The sequence below is a fragment of the Antennarius striatus genome, chromosome 13 (assembly GCF_040054535.1).
Source record: "Antennarius striatus isolate MH-2024 chromosome 13, ASM4005453v1, whole genome shotgun sequence".
Classification (NCBI taxonomy): Eukaryota; Metazoa; Chordata; class Actinopteri; order Lophiiformes; family Antennariidae; genus Antennarius; species Antennarius striatus.
The window spans coordinates 1,411,880-1,433,645 of NC_090788.1; the positions used below are offsets into that span (position 1 = coordinate 1,411,880).

The 21,766-nt window shown below is 48.2% G+C and overlaps 1 protein-coding gene across 9 annotated transcripts in view; it reads left to right on the top strand.

Moving 5' to 3' along the window:
- The window catches only part of auts2a (activator of transcription and developmental regulator AUTS2 a), a 204,713-nt gene that overhangs the window by 51,061 nt on the left and 131,886 nt on the right, over nucleotides 1–21,766 (top strand). The window contains exon 1 of one of the 9 annotated variants that reach the window (XM_068330576.1): nucleotides 4,912–5,361. The exons of 7 other annotated variants lie outside the window; for them this stretch is intronic. In XM_068330576.1, the coding sequence (XP_068186677.1) occupies nucleotides 5,314–5,361 (48 nt within the window). In that variant the 5' untranslated portion in view covers nucleotides 4,912–5,313. Of the gene's footprint in view, nucleotides 1–4,911; nucleotides 5,362–15,582; nucleotides 15,692–21,766 lie in introns of those variants that run through there. One more of the 9 variants, XM_068330578.1, reaches the window with a different exon arrangement.

Here is a 21,766-nt window from a genome sequence, read left to right on the forward strand (position 1 = left end):
ATGTCAGATCTACCCCTTCCCTCCTTCCTACCCTGCCCCCACCCCCACCGATGCTACACATGTAGTTCCGTGTAGTTCACAGGTTATGATCGATAAGTCGTACTCTGCACCCCCCTCACAGAGATGGAGCCCATCCTCCACTGGTCTGCTGTAATAACAGCTGTTGCTAAGGAGCATGGGTAATGGGATGCAGTCTGTTTTTTCAGGGGGGGTTTTAAAGTTCGAATGGCGCCGCTGCCTCGTAAGAGCCCCCGTGTGGATTGTGGTAATGGGCAGGGGAACGAGTGCACATCCTCTGACTGTTCCAGCTCCGAGGTTATTAGCGTTGCTAATGTAGCTGTCTAATGTAGCTGTCTGCTACATGCTGTTAGCATGTAGCAGACAGCTAAGCTACTCTAGAGGTGGTAACCACATTGCTACGACGACCAACTAAACCGCAGATCTACTGTCGTCCAATGGAAACCTGCTCCAGAGGAGTACCTGAATTGAGTCGTGTAGCTGATGTGTGGTTCCTAACTTAGCATGAAGCTGCTAGCTTGATGCTAACCATTGGGATGAATTCCCACCAAAATTTGGGAAACATTTTTGGAGAAGATGGCGACTTTCCAGTCGATGACGACTCAATGTAGCATCATCAAAATTTTCCAAACATCCGTCAATCTTAGCGGCTTCCTAAGTGTACCCTCCTCTTTGACTGCCAGGATGCAACAGCACAAACATACAGCATCCATTTCTGTAGGCTTTTATCTTTGCTTACTTCCCACATGGATGTGATGCATTAGCGACCCATGAGGTGTTCAGCTTTTATTTATCTCCCTAAGTAAATTGAGTAATTGCAAGGTTTAGTTTTCCCGACCACGTCGGAGTCCAACCGGTCAGAGTTTACCCTGCAGGTCGCCCTGAGCGTGGAGGAAACTCTCTCTGGGATTGTTTCTCTGCTCATTACTTATCCCGCCCACCCAAGCTTCTAATTATGATATTCATTTCACTTCCTGTTTTCTGCTCCATTAGATTTATGTTAAAGCTAGCCTAGTCTAGCCCGTCTCTCTTATTCCTGGTTATCATCTGGAAGTGTTGTGTTCCAGGCTGACATTTAAAAGCAACCCTGGCTAGCATCAGTCTAGGTTCTAGCCCACCTCCAGCCCCCCCATCCTCACCCTATCTCGAGTCTCTCCTGTGAGCAATTAATCTGTGTTTATCGCCGCTTCCTGCGCTCATCCGACCGACGCTACGACAGCTGGGATTGTTGACTGCTTCCCTCGCAGAACGCAGGAGAGTCCGAATGCGTGCGAAGGTGTTCAGAGAGGAGGTGAAGTTGGACTTGACGGAGCTGGATTTGGCTCCTGCATCTGTAAGTCATTGGGACATAGAATCACTTCCACTCCTTCTCTCTGGTATATCTCTCTCTGGAGCCCACTTCTCCCCTCTTCAGCCAGACCCCCGTCCAAATCGCCTGCTAGCTAATGTCTGGAAATGAGTTCCAACTTGAAGTCCTGGCCCTGGACTCGTGCGGCATGTTTCCACACATGCAGTGTTAGCTTGCTGAGGTCGTCTCTTCTTCTATCAAATTATTTTACTCTCAGGAAGAGAAAGATTCATGAGCCGACAGACCTTTGAGCGGCAGACTTTTATAAAACACCTCAACGGTGTTTACGAGGTGATGCCTCAGGCGACCCAACGGATCAATAAGATAGCCCAATTTTCTCCAGGAGTGCCGCTCTGCCCCCCTCATCCAATGCTAATAAAATCACAGTACACGCATGTTTTTAATATAATGAACATGTTGCTCAATTTGATTTTCTTCTAGTTGGTCAGCAAACGCTCCCGCAGGAGGAGGCTCGGGTCATTACAGAACCTTGAGGACTCTGATTCGAGTAGCCTCGCCGCGTTACCGCCATAATCCCTAGCATTAGAAGGAGGGGTGGGGGGGTCAAAGTGATTTCCTGGCTTTGACCTCGATGGGAGTCGTGCTTGTTTTATCTGGCCATCAGAAAATGTCGGCCTCAACACTGTGGAACAGGAAATGGGTCTTTGTGTTGTTGGCCAATAAAGCCCAGAGAGGAAAACATGCGCCGTGGCGTGCCACGCCGGGCGGCGGCCTCTCTGAGCGTGCAGAGGTACTGCAAAGAGAGGAGGAAGCCTAAGAGTAGCGGACATAATCAGTTCATGTACCCCCCCCCCCAACCCCACCCTCCAGGAACTACTGTGAACCAAGGTGGGGATGATGTGGAAGTATTGCTCCCCTTTCTCTTTCTCATCATTTCTCTCACCGTACATTTGATTTGTGGTAAGATGCCAGTTGTATCTAATAGCAGGGAGCCCCCCCCTGCCCCTAGCACCCCCTCAACAGAGTGCTTAAAGATTAAAGAACCTCTAACATCGTTTAAGGAATTGGGAGAGTTTTCGCGTTTTATTCCTCCGACTCGCTCTGGTTTCATGCCAACAGATTTCATGGAAAATTGGAGTGGGGCTGAGGCATCGTTGCTCCGGGCGAGTCTAACATCTGGGTATCCGTAGCTTGGAGAGAAGGGCGGGGGGGTGGGGGGGGGGGTCCAAGGCACGCCAACACTCAGAACAACAACAGACATTTACTGAGCTCCACATGCCGTTGTTGTCAGCGGAACACCAAGACACACATTTGGTAGAAGTAGTACCTCCGGCGGTGGAGGTGTCGCCAGGCGGGGGTGGGGGTGTTTGTCTGTTCACCTTCAAGGAAGCAGGGATTCATGGGAGATCTTCCTAGACACCTACACCCCGTATTAGATAGCCGTCCCAAAACCAGAGCAGGAAACCGTCTACTTTCTTGAATCTTGTTTTCTTCGCTTCCCAGCAAACCGTTGGGATGTGAACTCATTGCACGCTGCGTTTGTTTGTGTTCCAAAAAAAACCCAAAACAACAACTTGTCAAGATAACCTAATAATCTCCAAGCGCACATTACGGTCCTTAACCAATTACCATCAGAGCAATGACTTCATCTTTTCGGCCTCGCTCGCGTCTCGGTGTTGAGTCTAAAGACAATGTTTTTTGGATTCCGGCCCTTGGAGCTTTCGCAGCTCCGTCATGCAGACGAACGGTGGCCGTGGGGAACGTGGCCAAGCGTGGGCTTGTGTGTGGGAAGTGAGCAGGCAGGCAGGCTGTCACTTACCATTACAGGACGACAAACTCCCCACGAGGGGAGGAAAGCGAGAAGAGTACGGAGTGGAGCAAACAATATAGCGCAGCCCACGCAAGAATCACACCAGGCCCTGAGCAATCGTCTCTAAGTCGAGGAAACATGTTTGTTTTCTTTTTAGTAGACGAACCACTGAAGATAAGCCCCCTCAACAAGACTTCACCCAGAATCAAGCGTGAAAAGATGTGGAACACGAGTGTCCTGGGTATTGAACACCATCGGTACATAATGTTCACTTGGCCTTTCGATGAGGAGATAAGGATGTTGTGTCCTCTTCACTTTTACAAATCTGTTGCTTTTGTTCTTCCTTGGAATAGAAATGAATGTCATAAAACTGATTTCAAGTTTGCGATACCTGCAGGTGAAATCACTCACAGTTGGTTCACGATTGCTCTGACTCTCTAAGTTTAAACCCACAACTTCAGCATTATCAGAACACCGCTCTAGTCGACCATCATACATGTTCCCATCTTGGGAATCAAACTTGGGTCGTTTGGGCAAAACCCAGGAATCCCAACCACTACACCATGTGGGGCATGATGTAATCCATTGTTGGTGTGATGTCAAGTTGCCTTGGAAACCACTGATACGGATGTCTGTGTAGGTTCTCAGTTATCCAGGTCATGGATATCAAAGCTGTTTAAATCAATCCGCTGGACTTTAAGAAAGTTTCTTGAAGACGTTTCACCTCTAATCCAAGAGGCTTTTTCAGTTCTTGCGGTGGCTGGTCTTGTCTCAGACATACAGATGCAGGTTTTCCTTCTTGTCCCGCATCCATAATGGATTCCTCCAGACCTTTCCAGCTTTTTGTCCGGCTAATAGAGGTTTCTGTTTGGTTTCCAGGGATGTGAGCTCAGCTATTGGCTCATCCAAGTTGGACTACCTTTGTTTACAACCCGCTGCTGTCTGACAAGAGAGGGGGTTGTCTGGGTTTTAGTCAGGAGCTGCCAAATTTGGCTAAATCTCGTGGGATACGGGAGCCCATTCTGGCTGGCATGCATGAGGAGCTATAGTTAAAGGTGACGTGATTATACACACAGTGGCTGATGTATATGGGAGTGCTGGGGGGAGTGGCGAGATGTAAACATTGGCTGGGTGGCCCGATCTCTTCTGGCCTTATTTAGAGGAGTAGGCAGCCATCTTTTTACAGGTCCCGTTCAGTCGGATTGCAGCCTCCGTGTGTTCACAGAGTGTTTTAATTGATTTCACATATTTTTGGTCAAACCAAATCCCACATTCTGTGATAAATGTGTTCATGCTAGAATGAAGAGGCGGTGAAGACAGGCGCAAGAAGCAAATGTGCTGGAAAGCAGATGACTGCAAAATAGACTGCTTCTGTTGGCTAAAATGCTATCAAGAATTAACCTGGAAAAATGTGTAGATCTTTAAACGTTGAATTGAATTTTGCTGATTATTTGAAGCCGTCATGTAGCGTCGATCTGTTTCTAATCTGATCTGTAACTGCATTTGACAGCGTTTTTCTTTCTTTCTTTCTTTGAGGCGTATTTGTTCAGCCGTCAGAGTTTATTTGACTCGTGGGAACGCCGCGCCTTCGGGGTCAGACCGACATCACGGTCGGCTGTCTGCAGAAATAATAAAGCAGACAGTGTTACTTTACAGAGGGCAGCGATGCACCCGATTGAAATAGATACAGAAAGGGGTTAAATGAGGTCGGACTGAAAGAGCTTAACGGTGCATAAAGGAGGTTGGTAGGAAGCACTGGGGGAGACGTCGGGCGCTGGGGAAGGGAGTATTTATAACAGCGGATAAAGAGGGGGAGAAAGGGAGCACCATCTTTGATTGGGAAGTCAAAAGAGAGAGCGTGGGGTCACGAAGGGAGGCTGGCGCTGAAGTCTGGAGATTGCCCACTCAGAAGGCAAACATTCTCCTCCGCTGGCATCTGCCGCCGCCGCCGGTCTCAACCGGAGCCCGTCTGAGGAGCTCTTACTGTCAGGCTTCCAAAGCCACCGCACACGCACTGCAGACGCGCACGCCTTCGCACGCCGCCAAGGAAACGGTAGCAGGCAAGAAGTCCAAGACGCGGCGAGGAGAAAGTCGCAGGAGCGGCTGTCACCGCTCGCCGTCAGCTCCAGACTTTTCCCTTTCGACGCTGCAAGTCGATCCAGATCAGGAGAGAAGGATGATCAAGTCCAGCTGGTTTTACGTCAAGTTCAAATACAACGAGAAGGTAAGCGCACATGTTTGTTTTTTCCCCGGCATCACTCGTCCACTCGTGTCGAGGCAGATTTCTCAACACATGATATCGATTGCAGCTCGGTTCCGCTCTCGGACGCCCTTCCCCAGACGTTCTTTATCTTTTCTCTGAGACTGTTTTAAATTCGCAGTGGAACTCGAGCCTCCGGGTCTGTTAAGTTTTTCATGGAAAAGGCAGATTGATACGAGGAAAGGGCCGTTTAATGTCGTTTGTTGGATGGAGTTGTGCATTCTGCAAAGGGCTGTACACGCAAATTGAGAACACTGCTTATATTGGCACCGCCAGAGCATTTTATTGCAAATGTAGTTATTTATTAGGCCGCAAAAAGCATTTATCGATTTATTTCCATGCCTATTTTTCTCTTCATAATATAATTTATATGATATCAAATATTAGATCCTGTAACTCGTGACACGTCAGAGTTGCTCCTCTCTGTTTGAGCCAGCAGCTAGCGCTAGCACCAACGCTAGCCTGCCACTTTCCATCAAGTTGGACGTCAGTCACAGGCGACCATCCAGACGGTCGGGTTGTTCTCAAGACTGGACCCCCACCCCGATCGGGTTCTCTGCTTAGCATCAGGTGCCCCGTAGCATCAATAAACTGATCTCATTACACGAACCTTGTGTGGTTAGTCAGTGTTTTAAAAGTACCAAACAAGCGTGCGCCTGTGTTTGTCCTTGCCGTGTTTGGCTCATTATCGCGGGCAGGTGATCGCGTGCCAAGTGGCCTCATGGGAGCATCTGTCGGCGCCCGAGGTGATCCGTTTCCATCTGCTCTGCCATTTTGTTCTTCAGTCGTCTTAAGGTGGAGACGTGAGAAGATGGCCGAACAAGTTCGACGTTAGCTCCTCACTGTGGAATCAGGATTCAGCACCGTGTGTTCATCCACATAACCGGGATGGAATATTAAAGAACAACTGAAGTCTGTTTTTGTTTTTTAGGAGCCGGACCAGAAAAGATGAGGCAAAGAAAAACAAACATTTCAGTAAAGACGTAACGGCGCAGCGGAGCTAAAGCTACCATGACAACGGTGCGAGCGATTCTTGGCAGCGTTTGGTGTTAACTTGAACAGAGGAGATCGGTGCATGTTCCTTTCCCTTCCACTCAGGGCTAATCCCATTACATTAAGTCTAAAACCAGCAAAAACAATTAGACTTAAAAAAATTTAAATTGGGGAATAATTTTGAGATTTGAGAGGATGAAAGTCACGCAAATTTTCTTCTTGGAAAACCTTGGAGAAAAAAAATGTAATAGTCAAGATGATTTCTTAAAATCCATGCTGACTTGAATCCTCTGCAGGATCTCCTTTTATCCTGATCAGAAAAGTATTCCTAAAAACAGGAAGTGTGTCACTCCCAATGCGAGTCTGTGTCCATCACTGTGGGTCGGAGAGAATAAAGGACTCGTCTCCGCGGTGACCAGCCTCTTTGTGGTTACGTGCGATTGGCTGGCGGGCATTCAGCGGCATGCCAATAGGAAGTGAGATCAGACAAGTGTTGCACCCCCCACCCCCACCCCTTCACTGCTTCCTCCCTCTTTCCCTGAAAAGAAAGGGTGAAAAGGGCACAAAATGTGGTGGCTCCCGGGTCAAGCACCCAGGGTCAGGCAAGTCTGGGGAAAGGGTAATTGCTACCCTGTGTGTGGGCTGACAGGCGAGCCTATGAGATGGATGTAGGCACAGGATAGAGGTGGGTTATTGAAGGAAGCACAACTCTGAAGGCCTTTGTGTGTTTGACCGTTGCTCTTTGTGTTCTAACACGCCATTTACGCCACGTTTTCGCAGCAGTGGGCGGTGTAACCTTTCAGAATCAACACCATGGAATTGGACCACAGCATGGGATTGTAGCAGGCATGCTCGAAAGTTATCGTTTTTACCTTTTATGTCGTAGTTTCAAGCTTCAAAAATGAAAGGAGAATCCTAAAAAATATAATAAATAAAAACCTAAATCCTAACCCGGACCCCTTTGACCCATGGTGAGATGGGGGTGGCCCGACTGATGCCTCCATTGTTTCTTATGATGGCATACAGTTTGTTGTTTTATTATATGCTCTATGTTGTAAGGATGAATTGATTTTACTCTTCACTTATTGATCATTTATCACTACAAGAGTTAAAAAAAAAATCCCAAAACTCAAATCCTTTATTTAAATTTTACTAAAGTAAAATGAATTAATTAGAATTGTCAAATTAAAAGCCTAAATTTTTACCTAAATTGAAATTTTTGCAGTACTTGAGTAAATATATTTAGTTACGTTCCAGTACTGATCATTCTGGATCAGCCTGATCCCGTAATGACTCCAAGCTTGCGTTGCTTTGGGAAATGGTTTGGCCAACTTTGGGGCGTTTCTGTGGCAGACTCTGGTTTATTTAGAGTCTGGAGTGTGTGTTCAGTAAACGCTGAAAGGCTTTTGATGCTGTGGACGTTCAGTTTATCCTACATCTACCTCCACGCTATATTTAAATTGGACTTTTGATTTCAGTTGGGCTAAATGACACAGTCCAGGCTCCTGTTATTATGTTTGAGTCTTCAAACAAACGGCGGCTTTGGTAACCCCGGTGGATTCACTGAAGATCAAAACGTGGATGTCTCTCCTTCGCCGTAGCCACAGATCCTGGATTGGCGGTTTTCGTACTCTGTCGTGATGGCAGTCTTTGCAACTACACAACCAGAGAACTTCCTGTTAATCACATCTACATTGTGATGTCAACACTCTTACATTCTGCAATGTTTTGCCAACAGATTTGGTTTTTGTTGTGTTGTTGGTGATCGTAACGACTGTGTTTTATATACTTGTCATGTGATGACTAATTTACCCACAACTGGTTGGATCTCGTGTTCCAGATGCGACGCTGATGAGGACCAGATTGTTCAAACTGCTCTGTGTAAGACGTGACTCCTCCTCTCTTTGTTCCCACATAGAGGAGGGGTGGCGGATTGGGGAGTATTTACAGAATGTGGACCAGGATGGTTTGTTGTATCGTGGGGGGGTGACTGTAATGAGTATAATGACTGTGAAAACCAGCAAGTGGAGTGTGGGTTATCATTAAGGGAGGTTTATTGCAGTCTCTGGAGATGCCACGGTATGGCGTGGAAACCTCTCTTGGGTGGTACGGCCCATTTCTAACGTAAACTTAGCGAGCCTTGAAGGCAGCGCCGTACATTCCTGTGGACCGCTCGGTTCTGGGGAATTCCTGGAGAAACGTCCGCCTCCACTTGAAGTGTCCTGGGGACGCTATTGTCAGCTTGCATCTAATTGCGTTTTTGTTGATTCGTCTGGTGGAACCTTCCCCAAGGCAACAGCCGTGGCGTCGTCGCCAGGCACCGGCCAGAAAGCGCCGTCCGTCTGCCAATCCATTCCCTCCCACAGGACTTAAACAAGCGTTTATTGGAGCTGTTTTAGCCCAACCAGTTTCATTTGTTTATGCTTTAAACATTCAGCAATAAGGAGCTTACAAAACCATCGACCCGAGCAAAGCCTGGCCTGTCACTTACTTTCCAGAGGGCGTGCTTACTTTACGGGAACATTGAAATTCTGGGAGCACACACCACGGCTTGCCGTAGGGATTACTGGTAAATCCCTGCAAACTCCAGATGTTTTCCCAGGCAGCTCGCAGCGAGGAAACATCGCCCGTCCCCTGTAAACATCTGTCAGACAAAAGCCGCCGCCACAGAGGAGACAACGGAAGCTTAGCAGGAGTAAAGTAGCCTGACTAGTCAGATTTTCACCCTGTTTGAGCTGGTTGTTCAGGGAAAGATAAGTAGTCTTTCCCTGAACAATAAGGCTATATTTTGCCTTATTCTAATCATCAAAGTCGTCTAGTTTAATGATCTCTGATTGGGTGGATGAAGGGCTGTTGGGGCGCTCGTCTTGTCTCGCCTTCCTCGGACAGTTTTAAGTCTATTCCACTTTGTTTGAGCCACATCAAGACTCTACGGAATCTACCGCAGGAGTTCTTGGCCTTTCCTTTCCCTTCTGTGTCCCGTTAGCGGCGGTCGCCTCTAGGTTCTGCCCCCACACAGCATCCCATGTCCCCCTTGCCATGTTCGTGTTAATCTGCTGGATGTAAACACGGTAAGTGGGCTGTAACAAGGAAATGCCTGCCTCTCCGTCTCTGGTCTCCAGCCTGTCCTCAGCGGAGGACAGAACGACGAGAGGAAGCGGCCAACTTGATTCTGGATCGCTGAACAATCACAGGCCTGGGAGAGAGTGGGAGAGAGTCGAGCCCTCGGTGTACCCACTGGGGACGGCCTGACAGATGGATAGAGAGACTGACTGCATGTCCAGCCAACTGGAAAGACAACTTTCACCCACACAGGCTCCGTCCTTCTTGCTTGTCGCCCTTTATCTCCATCTCTACATAAAACCTAAAGGAAAGACGAGGGGATGCGTCATGAATCCAGTAGCTTACCGTCAGGCTTGCAGACCCAGTTCGATTTCTCCATCACGAATGTCAAATTCTAGTTTTAAATTGAACGTCAAGTAGATCTTCACCATCATCACCCAAGATTCAACTCGTGATTGCCGCCTGCTGTCGCCAAATAAACCACAACGTCCTGAGTTCAATTCCAATTTGGACGTGAACGTCCTCCCACCTCCATAACATCCAGTTTTGGGTGAAAATGATTGGTTGTGGCTCTATGATGAGCTGGCGACTTGTCCATGGTGTCCCACCTCCTGCCCAAAGTCAGCTAGGATAGAGAAATTGAATCAATGATTAATTTTACCAAATATTCAACAAGATTTAACATGAATTAGTTGACTTTAAAGGCCAGAAGACTGTGTGACGATTCGATGGAAACAAGCTAGCTGTGCTAAGACGACATAAACAGTTGTTGGAAAGACATGGCAATCATTTTGATAGTGTCAGATAGTGTTCAACCTAGCATTAGCATACGTGTCCTGGGATGGATCCCAGAGCACCTTGGCCTCCGTGGAACCCTCCTTGGAACGCCGGGCCCTGCCCCTGTCTGCCCCCCCCCCCCGGTGGCTCCAGTTTCAGCTGCATGACTGAACACGAGGATGGTTCCCATAGCGGAGCCGCATGGGCCGATCCGGGTGCCCCGGCTCAAAGAGGCCTCTGTTGTCCCGGTTCCTGACGGGTCGATCCATGCACACACACACACACACACACACACACACACACACACACACACACACACACAATATGCTATGGGAGCTGTGGGAATGTCAGATTTGTGTCACATGCTCAGATCGCTGCGGAGCAAAGCCCGGCGGTTGCTTCTCGCCTGAATGTAAACGTGCGTCTCTTTCTGGTAATACCAGCCTATGTTGGCACGCTCCACAGAAACAGGCCTATGCTGCTTTTCTTTTTTTCCCAGCAGCCTCTCTGTCGCTGAAGCTTTGCATAAAATCTGTCTAAGTTGGCCAGCTCTGCAGAACAGACACACAAACCCACTCCCACATTCAGACGCCTGATGTCTACATCATCATTTCCTGCAAACGGCCAAACTTTCTCTGCACCCGCCGCATCCCACACATCCAAGTTCGATATTTTTCCCCCAAAGTTTTTCCCCGCGGGGGGTGGGGGTGGGGCATAATCGAGAGTCGGCCAGAGGAGAGTGCATATCAAAGCGTAACGGCCATCTGTCGACGCAGGCAGCAAACAGCTGGTGGAGGAGATGCAAGATGTCTGAACAAAGACTGACAAGATGGAAGATGACAGGAAACAGATTTCCCTCCCGTTAACCCCTCCTGCAGGAGGAGAGGTTGACCACCGGAGCTCTGTGATGTCTCGCCGGCTCCAGATGCCGACGCCCCACTTCCTCTCGCTCCTCCTCTTCTCTTCTCTTTTCTTCTCTTCTCTTCTCTTCTCTTCTCTTCTCTTCTCTTCTCTTCTCTTCTCTTCTCTTCTCACATTTTAGCAGAACTAAACTTAATCTCCGCTGGAATTACCATGTGATAATTAATACATGATACGCTATAATTACACTAATTATGATAGCATTTGCTCAGTGTGGTGGTATTTTTTTTTTTAGAATAGGGTTTTTGCGGAAACTAAATATTACATTGTGTGAATTATTTAGCTTCAGTAATTGACCTTCTGCGGCTTAAGTAGATACACATCTCTACTCGTTTGCGCGGATAAATGAAGCGCCGAGTCGTGTTAAGTAAATTTTTAAGGAATGAGCGCCTGGCGTTAATTAGTGTTACAGCGTGAGCCTCATTATCACCAGGTCTCCTTCTCCTCTCTAGTTCAGACAGGATATTCCCTTTTGTTCCCACTCAAATATTATGTTGACCAAAGGATGCTGGGTATTTATAAATGGTGGTGTCATCATTAAACCCATTTTTGTTGGTTTTAAAAATGACTATAATGAAGTCGTGTCTTTTTGTCCCGGTCAATGTTGTGATGTGACGTTGACTACCGTGTTACTATAATAACCCTAATAGTATAATCACTCTAATATGCGTCGGCAAAGATAGTCCTTTAAACGAGCATGTCGGCGGCACAGGAAGTTATTTTTTTTCCCTCCTTTGTGCATCTTTTGAAAGACAGGGGAAGCGTGGCGGAGGGTAGAGGTCAGGTTGTGGTTGTACAGAAGTGATGGTGATGGAATGACAGCGAGGAGGAAGAAGAGCGCCGTCATCTCCAGACGCCGTCCCGTCTGTCTCTCAGACTGACGGCCCGTCGACCCGGGCGGTTCTCCCCAAACGCCTCCTCTTCTCTTCAGTTGACTGAAACGGTGTCACAGGAAGAGCAAATGTCACCAGTGGATGACGGAATGACTCCTGTCTGCACAGACGGGACGGGTAAGCGCTTAGGAGGTTAGGGGAAGCTGACTTTTAACAGGAAGAATGCCCCGAGCAGGACCAAAACCGAAGGCGGGCGATGTCTGCAGAAATCGATTAGAGAATTGGTACATTTTGGTGTCATTTATGTATTTGATGAGTCATGATGTCAAATCAAACATGCCAAGACTCAGAAGAACTGCTTCTCCTTCTCTTCCTGGAGGTGTGGTATGTTAGGGGTTTCCACAGCGTGCAATCCTTTTCCATGTCAGTCTATCTTCTTCATCCTCCTCTCTAACACCAACTGCCCTGATGTCTTCTTCACTAAATCTATTTACCTTCTCTTTGGTCCTTCTCTTTCCTGGTAGCTCCATCCTCATCACCGTTTCACCCACATCCTCACCATCTCTCCTCTGGACGTGTCCAAACCATCAGAGTCTGTCTCCAGAACATCTCACTTTGGCTGTCTCTGATGTCTGTTGTCCTCATTAAAAAATCTGAATGTATTTCCATCGCGTCCCAATCCTCGGTAAAACTTTTTCTACTTTTTCTTCCACACACAGTCACATTTTTTCTTTTCCTCGCCGCCTTCCATTTCCTCCACCACGAGCTAAAACATCTATATTTGCGCTGCATTGTGAGATAAATGTATTTGTGTCTAGAGTTTCCCGTTGATGTCTTGCGCCGTGTCTCCAGGCAATTTCACGTCGCCCCAGAGACCATTTAACCCCTCGTTTCCTCCCCAGAGCCTCCTGACTGGAACCCTGGGCGGTTTGTGTTTGCGGATCCCCTGCTGTATCTTCAGTGGTGCAGACTTTCTCTCCAGTAGTCGGGGGCTCTGATAGCCTCCATTCATTATTCAGATCTCCTCCAGCTGCCCCCCCAACACCCCCTCCTAGAGGAGCACAGAAATAAAACAAGGTTAAGAATTGGCATGAAATGTGTCTCGGCGGATCAAGTGGTGGGGGTAGGTACGGGCCTTTATCTGCGCACCATATTTTATTAATTGCCTCGGTGCTTATGCTGCGAGTTTCTCCGTGATCATTAATGCATGCGCGGGATAACGTATTTACATGTTCCTCATGCATTATGCATGTCCGGGGGGGGCGACTGTAGTGTTGTCGAGCGTCCTCTGCCCCACAGGTCCTGTGTTTTCATTTCAAGTGTGTGCACCCGTCTGCGTGTGTGTGTGTGTGTGTGTGTGTGTGTGTGAGCTGATTTGCATTGATATCCACTCGCGATCGGGCTTCACTTCAGGAAAGCGACGTGGCGTTGGACAACAGCCGCTTCTGTCTGCAGAGGCCGACGGGGGGCGTCGCAGGTAGAGCTGGTCACGCTTGCAGGGAGGCATTTTAATTCCAAGACTCCCGTCTGCAGCCTGTGAAGATAAAGCGTCGCTGGAAAGTCCAAGTCCTCGGCGGTGTGATAAAGGAAACAGGCTGGGAGACGTCAGCGGCGGGATGAGGACAGGATGCAGATGGAATGCTAAAACCTTCCCCCGTATGCCTGATTGAAAACATCCTCCTCTTGCCGCAGCAACGGCGATTGATCAAGTTGAAATCGCGGCTCTCTCTTCGGCCGGTTCACCCTCCGTGATCGATCGATCACTGACTCAGCGCCGGAGCTGTCCTCTTATTTATTTTGTTTGCATTTCCTGGTTCTTCCTCTCCTGCATCTATTAGCATAAGTCCAAACTCAGCAGATAGCCTCGTTTATCGATCCGTGCTCGTTCACAGCTACTCTCGTTTAGCCCGTCTCGTTATTTATTTTCGCTGTGATCGTATCAGCCGGTGATCTTGTCATCCATATCGTGGCGTCTCCGGATAATCAGAATTGATTTAGGAACGGTTTAATTAATCACGCTGTTAAAACTCTACCACACTGTGAGCTTTTAACCTGTACAATTTTTTTTTTTGCGTAATTCGATATTGTGAAAGATCAGCATCGATCAATGTGAGCGTTTGAGCCGCAATAAAGCTTCCCCAACGTCTGGTATGTATTTGGGTACAATGCAGCAGTACCACAGGAAGTAGTTTGGGGGCGGTGTAGTTAGAGTTATACAAGTCTTGACAAACGTGAGAAGATTCCACCTGCCAACTTTTACCGGTTTTGCTCCAACCTCCTTAAACCCTTGCCGTATTTGTTGATATCGAGTGTTTGACACGTCGCTGCCCCCTTGTGGTTGAAATGATGCAGCCATAACAAATTTGTTTACGTCCGTACGGGACCTGACTTGGATTCCTCACTAGTTTCTGACTTGTGATCCAATGTTTTTAATAACATACGATGATCGGATCAGGCTGGAATAAATAGCCGCAAGTTCGTAAACTAGGCAGAGATTTTGTTCCGAAGTTTAGTAAACCGACTTTGGTGTCTCAAAATGCATGTTATTAATAAAACTGCTGTCTGTTTACCCCCCTCCCCACTCGTTCATGCCTCCATGTTGGATGACATTGCATTTTGAAATTCCTCTTTCAACGCACGCACCTGTGACGTAAGCGAATCATGGCGCGTCTGATGATGATGATGTTCTCCTCAGGTTTTATTCATGCCGTGGAGCGTCGGAGTGTGTGTTATTGTGTGCGTGGTGTCTCCTCGCCTCCTTCGCTACGTCGGAGAAAACAAAAGCGGGCCCCCCGCTCCTTGCGGGCCCTGATTGCAGTCATTAGGATGCTGCGGGCGCTCGCAGCGTGACGGGGACGCGCCTCGGGGGGATACAGCCGGCAAAGCGCCGCCGCTCGCCTGTTTTTAATAACAATCATCTGAAATCGCTGCAATTAGCCTGCAGCTACGAGGAGATGGAGGATGGGAGGGGGTGGAGGTGGTATGGGGGGGCTACATGCTCTGATTCGGTGAACCTTTCCAATGTCAGCTCCTCTTTTCACATGGTAAATTTAACAGGGCCTTTGTGTTCATCAATTATTAGCCTTGCAAGTTAAATAGATCCGCTGTGTGTTTTTAATCAGATGTGGGGGAGGGGGGATCTTTGAACCCATTCCCCGTCTCGCCTGGGGTGGGAGCCCATCTAGCCCCTCCCCCACCTCAAACACCCATCAGCCACTCAGGTGTGCAGCTCGGTTTGGCGTTATCGCTAACCGTCTGCAGCTACAGGAAGCTGCTGCATCGTATAAATATGGTCCGTTTAAAGCGAGGGGGGAGGGTTGGGGGGGTCATGTGCATAAACAGGAAGTGGAGTACTTACAGTAACACTTAACATGGAGTGTGTGCACTCACTGATGTCCTTGAGGCGCCGTCTTTGCCAGAAGCCAAACTGCCTGCGCCCGCGCGGCAGCGAGGTTAGCGCGGCAGTGAGGTTAGCGTCCTGCTTCAGCCAATCAGACGCTACCAGACGGAACGCAGGGTTATTAACGGCGAATCTGGATCAGAGTTTCAACAAAGAAAAATGTTTTTCTAAACCAGAACTGAATCCAGACAGATGATCCAGATGTTCTTCGTTCCCCACGATGCATCTCGGTTAAGTCAGATGTGTCCTTTCAAACTCCAAACATCTGTGTTATTTTTTTCAGCTGCCTCAGATGACATCACTCAAGGTAGTTTTTCTATATTTTAAATTCTAGTATTAAAGCAAAACAAAATAATTTGTAGTTTTTATATTTTAATATTTTAAATTTTCAACAAATTCTTTGTTTTTCCATAGAAACAGGACCTCTGAGATCTTTATGAATTTAAAAATCTGAGGTAATTGTTGATCAAACCAATCATCAATAGATAAACCAGAGAAGATGGGAAGTGGCGACGACGGCCTATGTATCACCTATCTTCTGTTCATTTTGACGCGTCCTTAAGGGAGGAGAGTCATGTGAGGAAGGTCTACTGTTACTTCCACCTCCCTCCACTTATCCTCTCGATGACTTGTCATGTAGCACCACCCTCAGGTCACCGGGGGGGTGACAGGCTGATGCGCCTCAGCCCCTCCGTCAGGGAGGGAAGGGGAAAAACAAGGTTCTGATTAAAGCTGCCGTCTGAAAACCGGCTGCAAAATAAAGCAGAGATATTCCCAGTCACGAAGCGTCGCAGGAGAGACCGCATCGCCGCGCCTTCTTGTGGGACGGCGAAAGAAAGTGTGGTGCACTCGAGAGAACCCCGACTTGCATCGCTCCGATTCCGTCTTTGTTCAGGCTGCGCTGAATTATTTAGCCATGTGTTTAAAAGATGCTCGGGGGAATGTTGTTCGACATTAGCTGGAGTCTTTCTGGCCTACAAAACCTCGCCGTTCTTTCATGAGATGTGGCGTGAAGAGAAAATGGTAAATGATGAGTTATTTTGAAAAAAAAAAAAGTTTTAATAAAAGACAGGATTTCAAAGCGGTGGCTTGTCTTCAGTTCTCCTGCGGGGCTGTGGGGATGTTAAGGCGTTCCTCGCTTCCTTTTCCCGGTTTTGCTCGCTTCACTTCTCATCTTCTGGATGCTCCGTTCTCATTTGCATTTGCCGCGGTTCTTCCATAATTTAGGATACAAGTACCCTTAACGCAGCTCGGAACCGCTGCGCCACCTGGAAGTGTTTCTGCTTTGTGTTTGTAGACACACGGTTTAATCGTTCGTTAGATAAATCAACAGCGGTGCGAAACGTCGCAGCCTTGACCGACTTCCGTGTTCAGCAGAAACTAGATCGCCGTCGGGTCACAGATTTTTTTGTTTTGTCTCGGCTTATCTGAGAGAATGTGGAGCAGGGTGGGTCAAAGGTGAGCCTGAAAAACACGAGTTGACCCAAACTAAATCCCACGTCCTTATCGGTGACCCGACGCCACGTAGCGTCTCTCTAAAGTCAGGCGTAATCTTATCAGCAGACATGATGGACAAGGTCTTGCGACATGGGTTATCCTCCCTTTTATTACCCATTAGCCACAATTAGCCGCTTCGGACTGCGTTCTGGGCGGGATTATTGATCGCGTCTGAGGAATATGTGACTCTGATCTGTGGTCCTGGGTTATTTATGCGGCGTCAAAGTCGCAGAAAACCCAAAGCGACGCTCGCGCGACGCTACGTTCTCGTCTTTTGATGAGTACTCGGCGGATTCTCGCGCTGCTTATATAAAGTCTTCATTTCACGCTGGCCTATTTGAAATGATTACACCAGTTTGTTCAAGGAAAACACCAGAAGTTTTAAGCGATAAACCTCAGGCTGGGAACCTCATTTCCCCCAGAAAACTCCGAAAGCCACAGGCAGACTTCCACTCCTGCTGAGCCCGCCTTCTAGATTGTGTTTTATCCCGTTTTTGCATGCTCTTCACCAAAATTGCCACAACTGAGGATAACGGAAATAATTTCCCTTGTTTCCTCGGGGGTGGTAAAAAGCTACCCCGCCTATTTTTCTTCTACTTCTTGGGGGGGGGGGGGGGGGTTCAGGTGGGGGGGGTGAGCCCCAATCGCAGACAAATGACTCCGTATCCGCCATGATTTTCCTGAATAGCCCAGTGGGGCCCCCGGGAGTCAGGGTGAACGCCGCAGATCGGCATCGCCCCCGAAACAGCGACCATGCTGCGAGGGAGATGGCTTTTCTGTTTGACGGTCCGACTGTGTGCCGTGGGTTTGCAAATGAAACGGGTAAGGGGGGGAGGTTGGGTTGGGGGGGGCAGCTTTTATGGATTCAAGGCCTCAGTTGTCCAACTGGGCAAGAAAACAATGGATGAGCAGACAAAGAGCTCGCGGTTAATTCTGTTGGAAATACAGCGCCGCTCTTTCTGGTTCCGGTTGGTTCTGTGCGCCGATTGTTTACTCTGCTGGTTTGTGTGTGTGTGTGTGTGTGTGTGTGTGTGTGTGTGTGTGTGTGTGTGTGTGTGTGTGTGTGTGTGTATCCTGGTGGGTGGGATCTGCAGCAGCGTTGTTTTTCCCCAACACTTCCCAATTACGATGCTGGTCTTCTTGTTTCGGTCTCGCCGCCGCCGCCGCTGGGTTGACCTTGCATTTGTTGCGATGGGGCGCCGTTGTGTTGTAGCGGCGGTGGGAGGGGGGCTATTAGGCAGGCAGACGGCGAAGCCGCCTCCTCTCAGGCCCTGATCCTGCAGGACCCCGGCGAACAGGCCGTCCGTACTTAATTCTCGTGTTTATCTCTTACTGCTCGTAGGAGCGACACCGCCACCTTATTAGCCCCGCCTCTCGATACTAACGTCCAATGAGAACGCCTACTTCAGAATTTAATGAAAGGGGTAAAAAAAAAAAAAAAAAAAAAAAAATCACCCGTTCCCGTGTCGACGGCACAGAGGAGGCGCTTGCAGTAGGTGGAGCTCTTGTGTCGGGTTTTTGATGCGGGAGCTCGACTCACCTGCTCGTGAAGGACATGACAGCTGTGTGTGTGTGTGTGTGAGTGTGTGTGTGTGTGTGTGTGTGTGTGTCCTTTTCTGAAGACATTTATGAAAAAAATGAACAGATAGCATGTAACGAGAGATTTACGACGCACACACACACACACACACACACACAGACACACGCCCGATTCCGCAAACACATAAAGCACGGCGTCGAACGCGGGGCGAGCTGACAGCTCCTGATTGGTGGAGCAACGCTGCCAACTGTTCATGTTCACATTAGACCTTATTAGAAATTGTAATGAGGCTCTTATGTTCTCAGCTGGTAATAGTTTGTGTGCGTTGTGAGCTTTATTTACTGCCGCGCAAACCGCACACACACCGCTGTCGTCTCGCTGCAACAAACATCAAATTCTGCCCCCCCCACCCCACCTCCACAAAACCCCCCACCCTTTGCGCCATCTCCTCCCTGCAATCTACCGCAGGCCCTCCATCTCTCCAGCCTGTCAGCGTGCTTTTTCATTTGGCTTGTTGCTACAGGGGGGCTCGACGCTGGCAGATTACAACTCGGCAGCCAGTCATTTTCGATTTATCAGAGCCCCCTCCCCCCTCGGCGCCCCACCACACCTCTCTCACACACACACACACACACACACACACACACACACACACACACAGACACACCTCCAATCGTCTACCCTCGCCGGCAATTCCTTGCCGCGTTCCATCCCGTTCCTCCCCCCCCCGTTTCGATCAGCGCGGAAAATTTTAGCCGGCAAACACAAAAAGAGACAGATATACCATAGTGGTGGAAGCATTCAGGTTAGCGCCAGCTAGCGCTGTGTTATTACTTAGGCCGCTGTCACTGGTGATGACCCGGGAGAGTGGAGAATATCGATCGCCCGTCACTCAAGGCATTCAGCAGATTGCATTGACAAAGCTTGTCGTGGCCTTTAAAAGCAAGCTTAGCAGCTCCGGCCGGGACCCAGGAGGAAACTCTAACTGTGCCCTATTTCATGGTGGCTTTTAAGCATTCCCTGGATCCACAGAGTGGATTGATAACAGTAAGGAAGTAATTTTACTCTCATAATTGCCTTCCTGTGGTTGACATTTGTGGCCCCTCAGCATTTGTAAAAAGCACCTTTCAAGATCCGGAGAAAGACGGTATTGTCTGGCACCTTCGCGCAAAGAAAGATGTGGAGCTGCGAACAAAACCCATCGGGTGCGAAGACTGAATCAAGGAGGGGAGGGATGGAAAAAAATAAAACGCTGAACACAAGTGTGATTTATGAGTTGAAGGAAGTCCATTACTCGCTAGAGGAAGCCCAGACCAAAACATAAACAGAGTGAGGGCACGGCTTTCAAAGAGGTCAGGGAGTAATTCTTCTGCCCCGCCAAGAGCGCTGAGAGCTGCTGGAAACACGACTCGACAGACGGAAGGGGGAAAAAAAAGTCAGATTTTGATCTGGCTGTAATTCCCAAAATAAATACGAACATTAATCCGCCTAACTAATCCCAGTTTGGGCCAAACCATGAGGAACACGGAACAGGAATAGTCTTGAAATCGGTTCTTCCGCAAGGTGCGTCGTCACCACCCGATGCCGGTGGCTCGTGTTGGATTCGATCGTAACGCTGGAACAAATTTGACTCGTCAGGATGGTATTTGTTAGTGTTTAGAGATGCTCAGATGGCAGCATTCCATTTTGTGGGAAGCAGTCACTCGTCCAGCTGCCACCAGAACATTCCATCCGCACAAAAGTCGGGAATTTCAATTTGTTGGAATTGGGGGAATTATTTTTCAGCTAAGGCGAGAGTCTTGAGGCCTCAGTGGAATATTTCTTTTATTTTTTTAGCAACTTTGTTTGCGACTTGAGAATCGATTGGCGTCAGCCATCGGTCACGTGGCGTTCGAGGGCCGTCCTACGCCCGTTTATTGGATCCGGTCCATCTTGAGGAGCCAATCTGCTACCTGTTGGAGAACACGTCTCCATTGATCTACATGCATCTCCTGCGCTTAGCAACCTGTTGTAGCTGCCTAGCAACAGAAAGGCCCATTAAGGACCCATGTGGTTCTGCCAATCAAGCGGCGTGGTGCCCGTTCAAAGATAAAAATATGCGTTTAAAGACATTTCGGTTCCATTTAAGGCCGGGCTCGGCCCTTACCTGCTAATCAGTAACCACTACAGCCTCCCACGGAGTCCGCCCTCACTCTCGACGGCGCCGCCATATTTATTATTCATTACAATAGCAAATTAAGTCTTTCTTTGAGTCCGTCTGCTGCATACCAACCCATTACGGGACCAATCCAGCTGCATTCTTATTACCAGTTGGCTGTTATGGAGTCAGGTACGCCAGCAGCACGGCTGTCATCATCATCATCACGGCTTCGCTTCTGGTCTCGCATCACAACAGCACGATTTGTTGTCGCATTACACTCGAGTTACTTCCTGTCCCTGCAGTCCTGACCGTTTCAGTCGCATCCGTTGTGTTTGTTGCCCTTGGCTTTTCTTTTTTTTTTGCCTCTTCCCATTAGCAGCCTGTTAATGCAGCCGGAGCAGATGTTTTCTAGCGGTTATTAATACAGTGGGAACACATCACTGTCTTGTTTTATGACTTGATAACGGCAGATGCGATTTTCAGGAAGGTGACTAAACGCAGGCGTTTACGGCGGGGGGGATTAGCGATAACGGCGTTGGCCTCCAGCAGACGCCCCGGGTCAGCCAAATAGGAAATGTATATCCTGCCATCAGGTTTTACAGCCTCCTCTAATCCCCCAAATAGCGGCGCAGATGGAGCCAAATGCGGGTTCGGCGAGACGCTATCATTCTTGTTGGTTTACACCATCATGCAAACAGCAGCACGCCGTCCTCAGTAGGAGTTAAACAGTAATACCCACCTGCTGGCCGGAGGCGGATGGGGATCGGAGTTGTCATTGGAAGGACTTTCAGGTGATTCCTATGGTAACTGATGAAAAAAAATGTTTTTATATGTATGTATGTGTGTATATATATATATATATACACACACACACACACACACACACACACACACACACACACACACACATATAAAATAATAAATATATAAAAATAAATAAATATGTAGATATAAATAATATATGAAATTATATATATATACATATATATACACACACACATATATATGGAAATTTATATATATTATATTTATATAAACAAATTTCCACACTATGGGACAAGTAAAGGGTTATCTTATATCTGCGCCCTCGCGCATTCACGCAACAACACTCGCCACTCCACCTCATCGCGGATTTTTGGTAGTCACTTGATACCGTACACGCATTCTATTGGCCGACAGCATCCGGAAGTACGCTACGTTCCGTG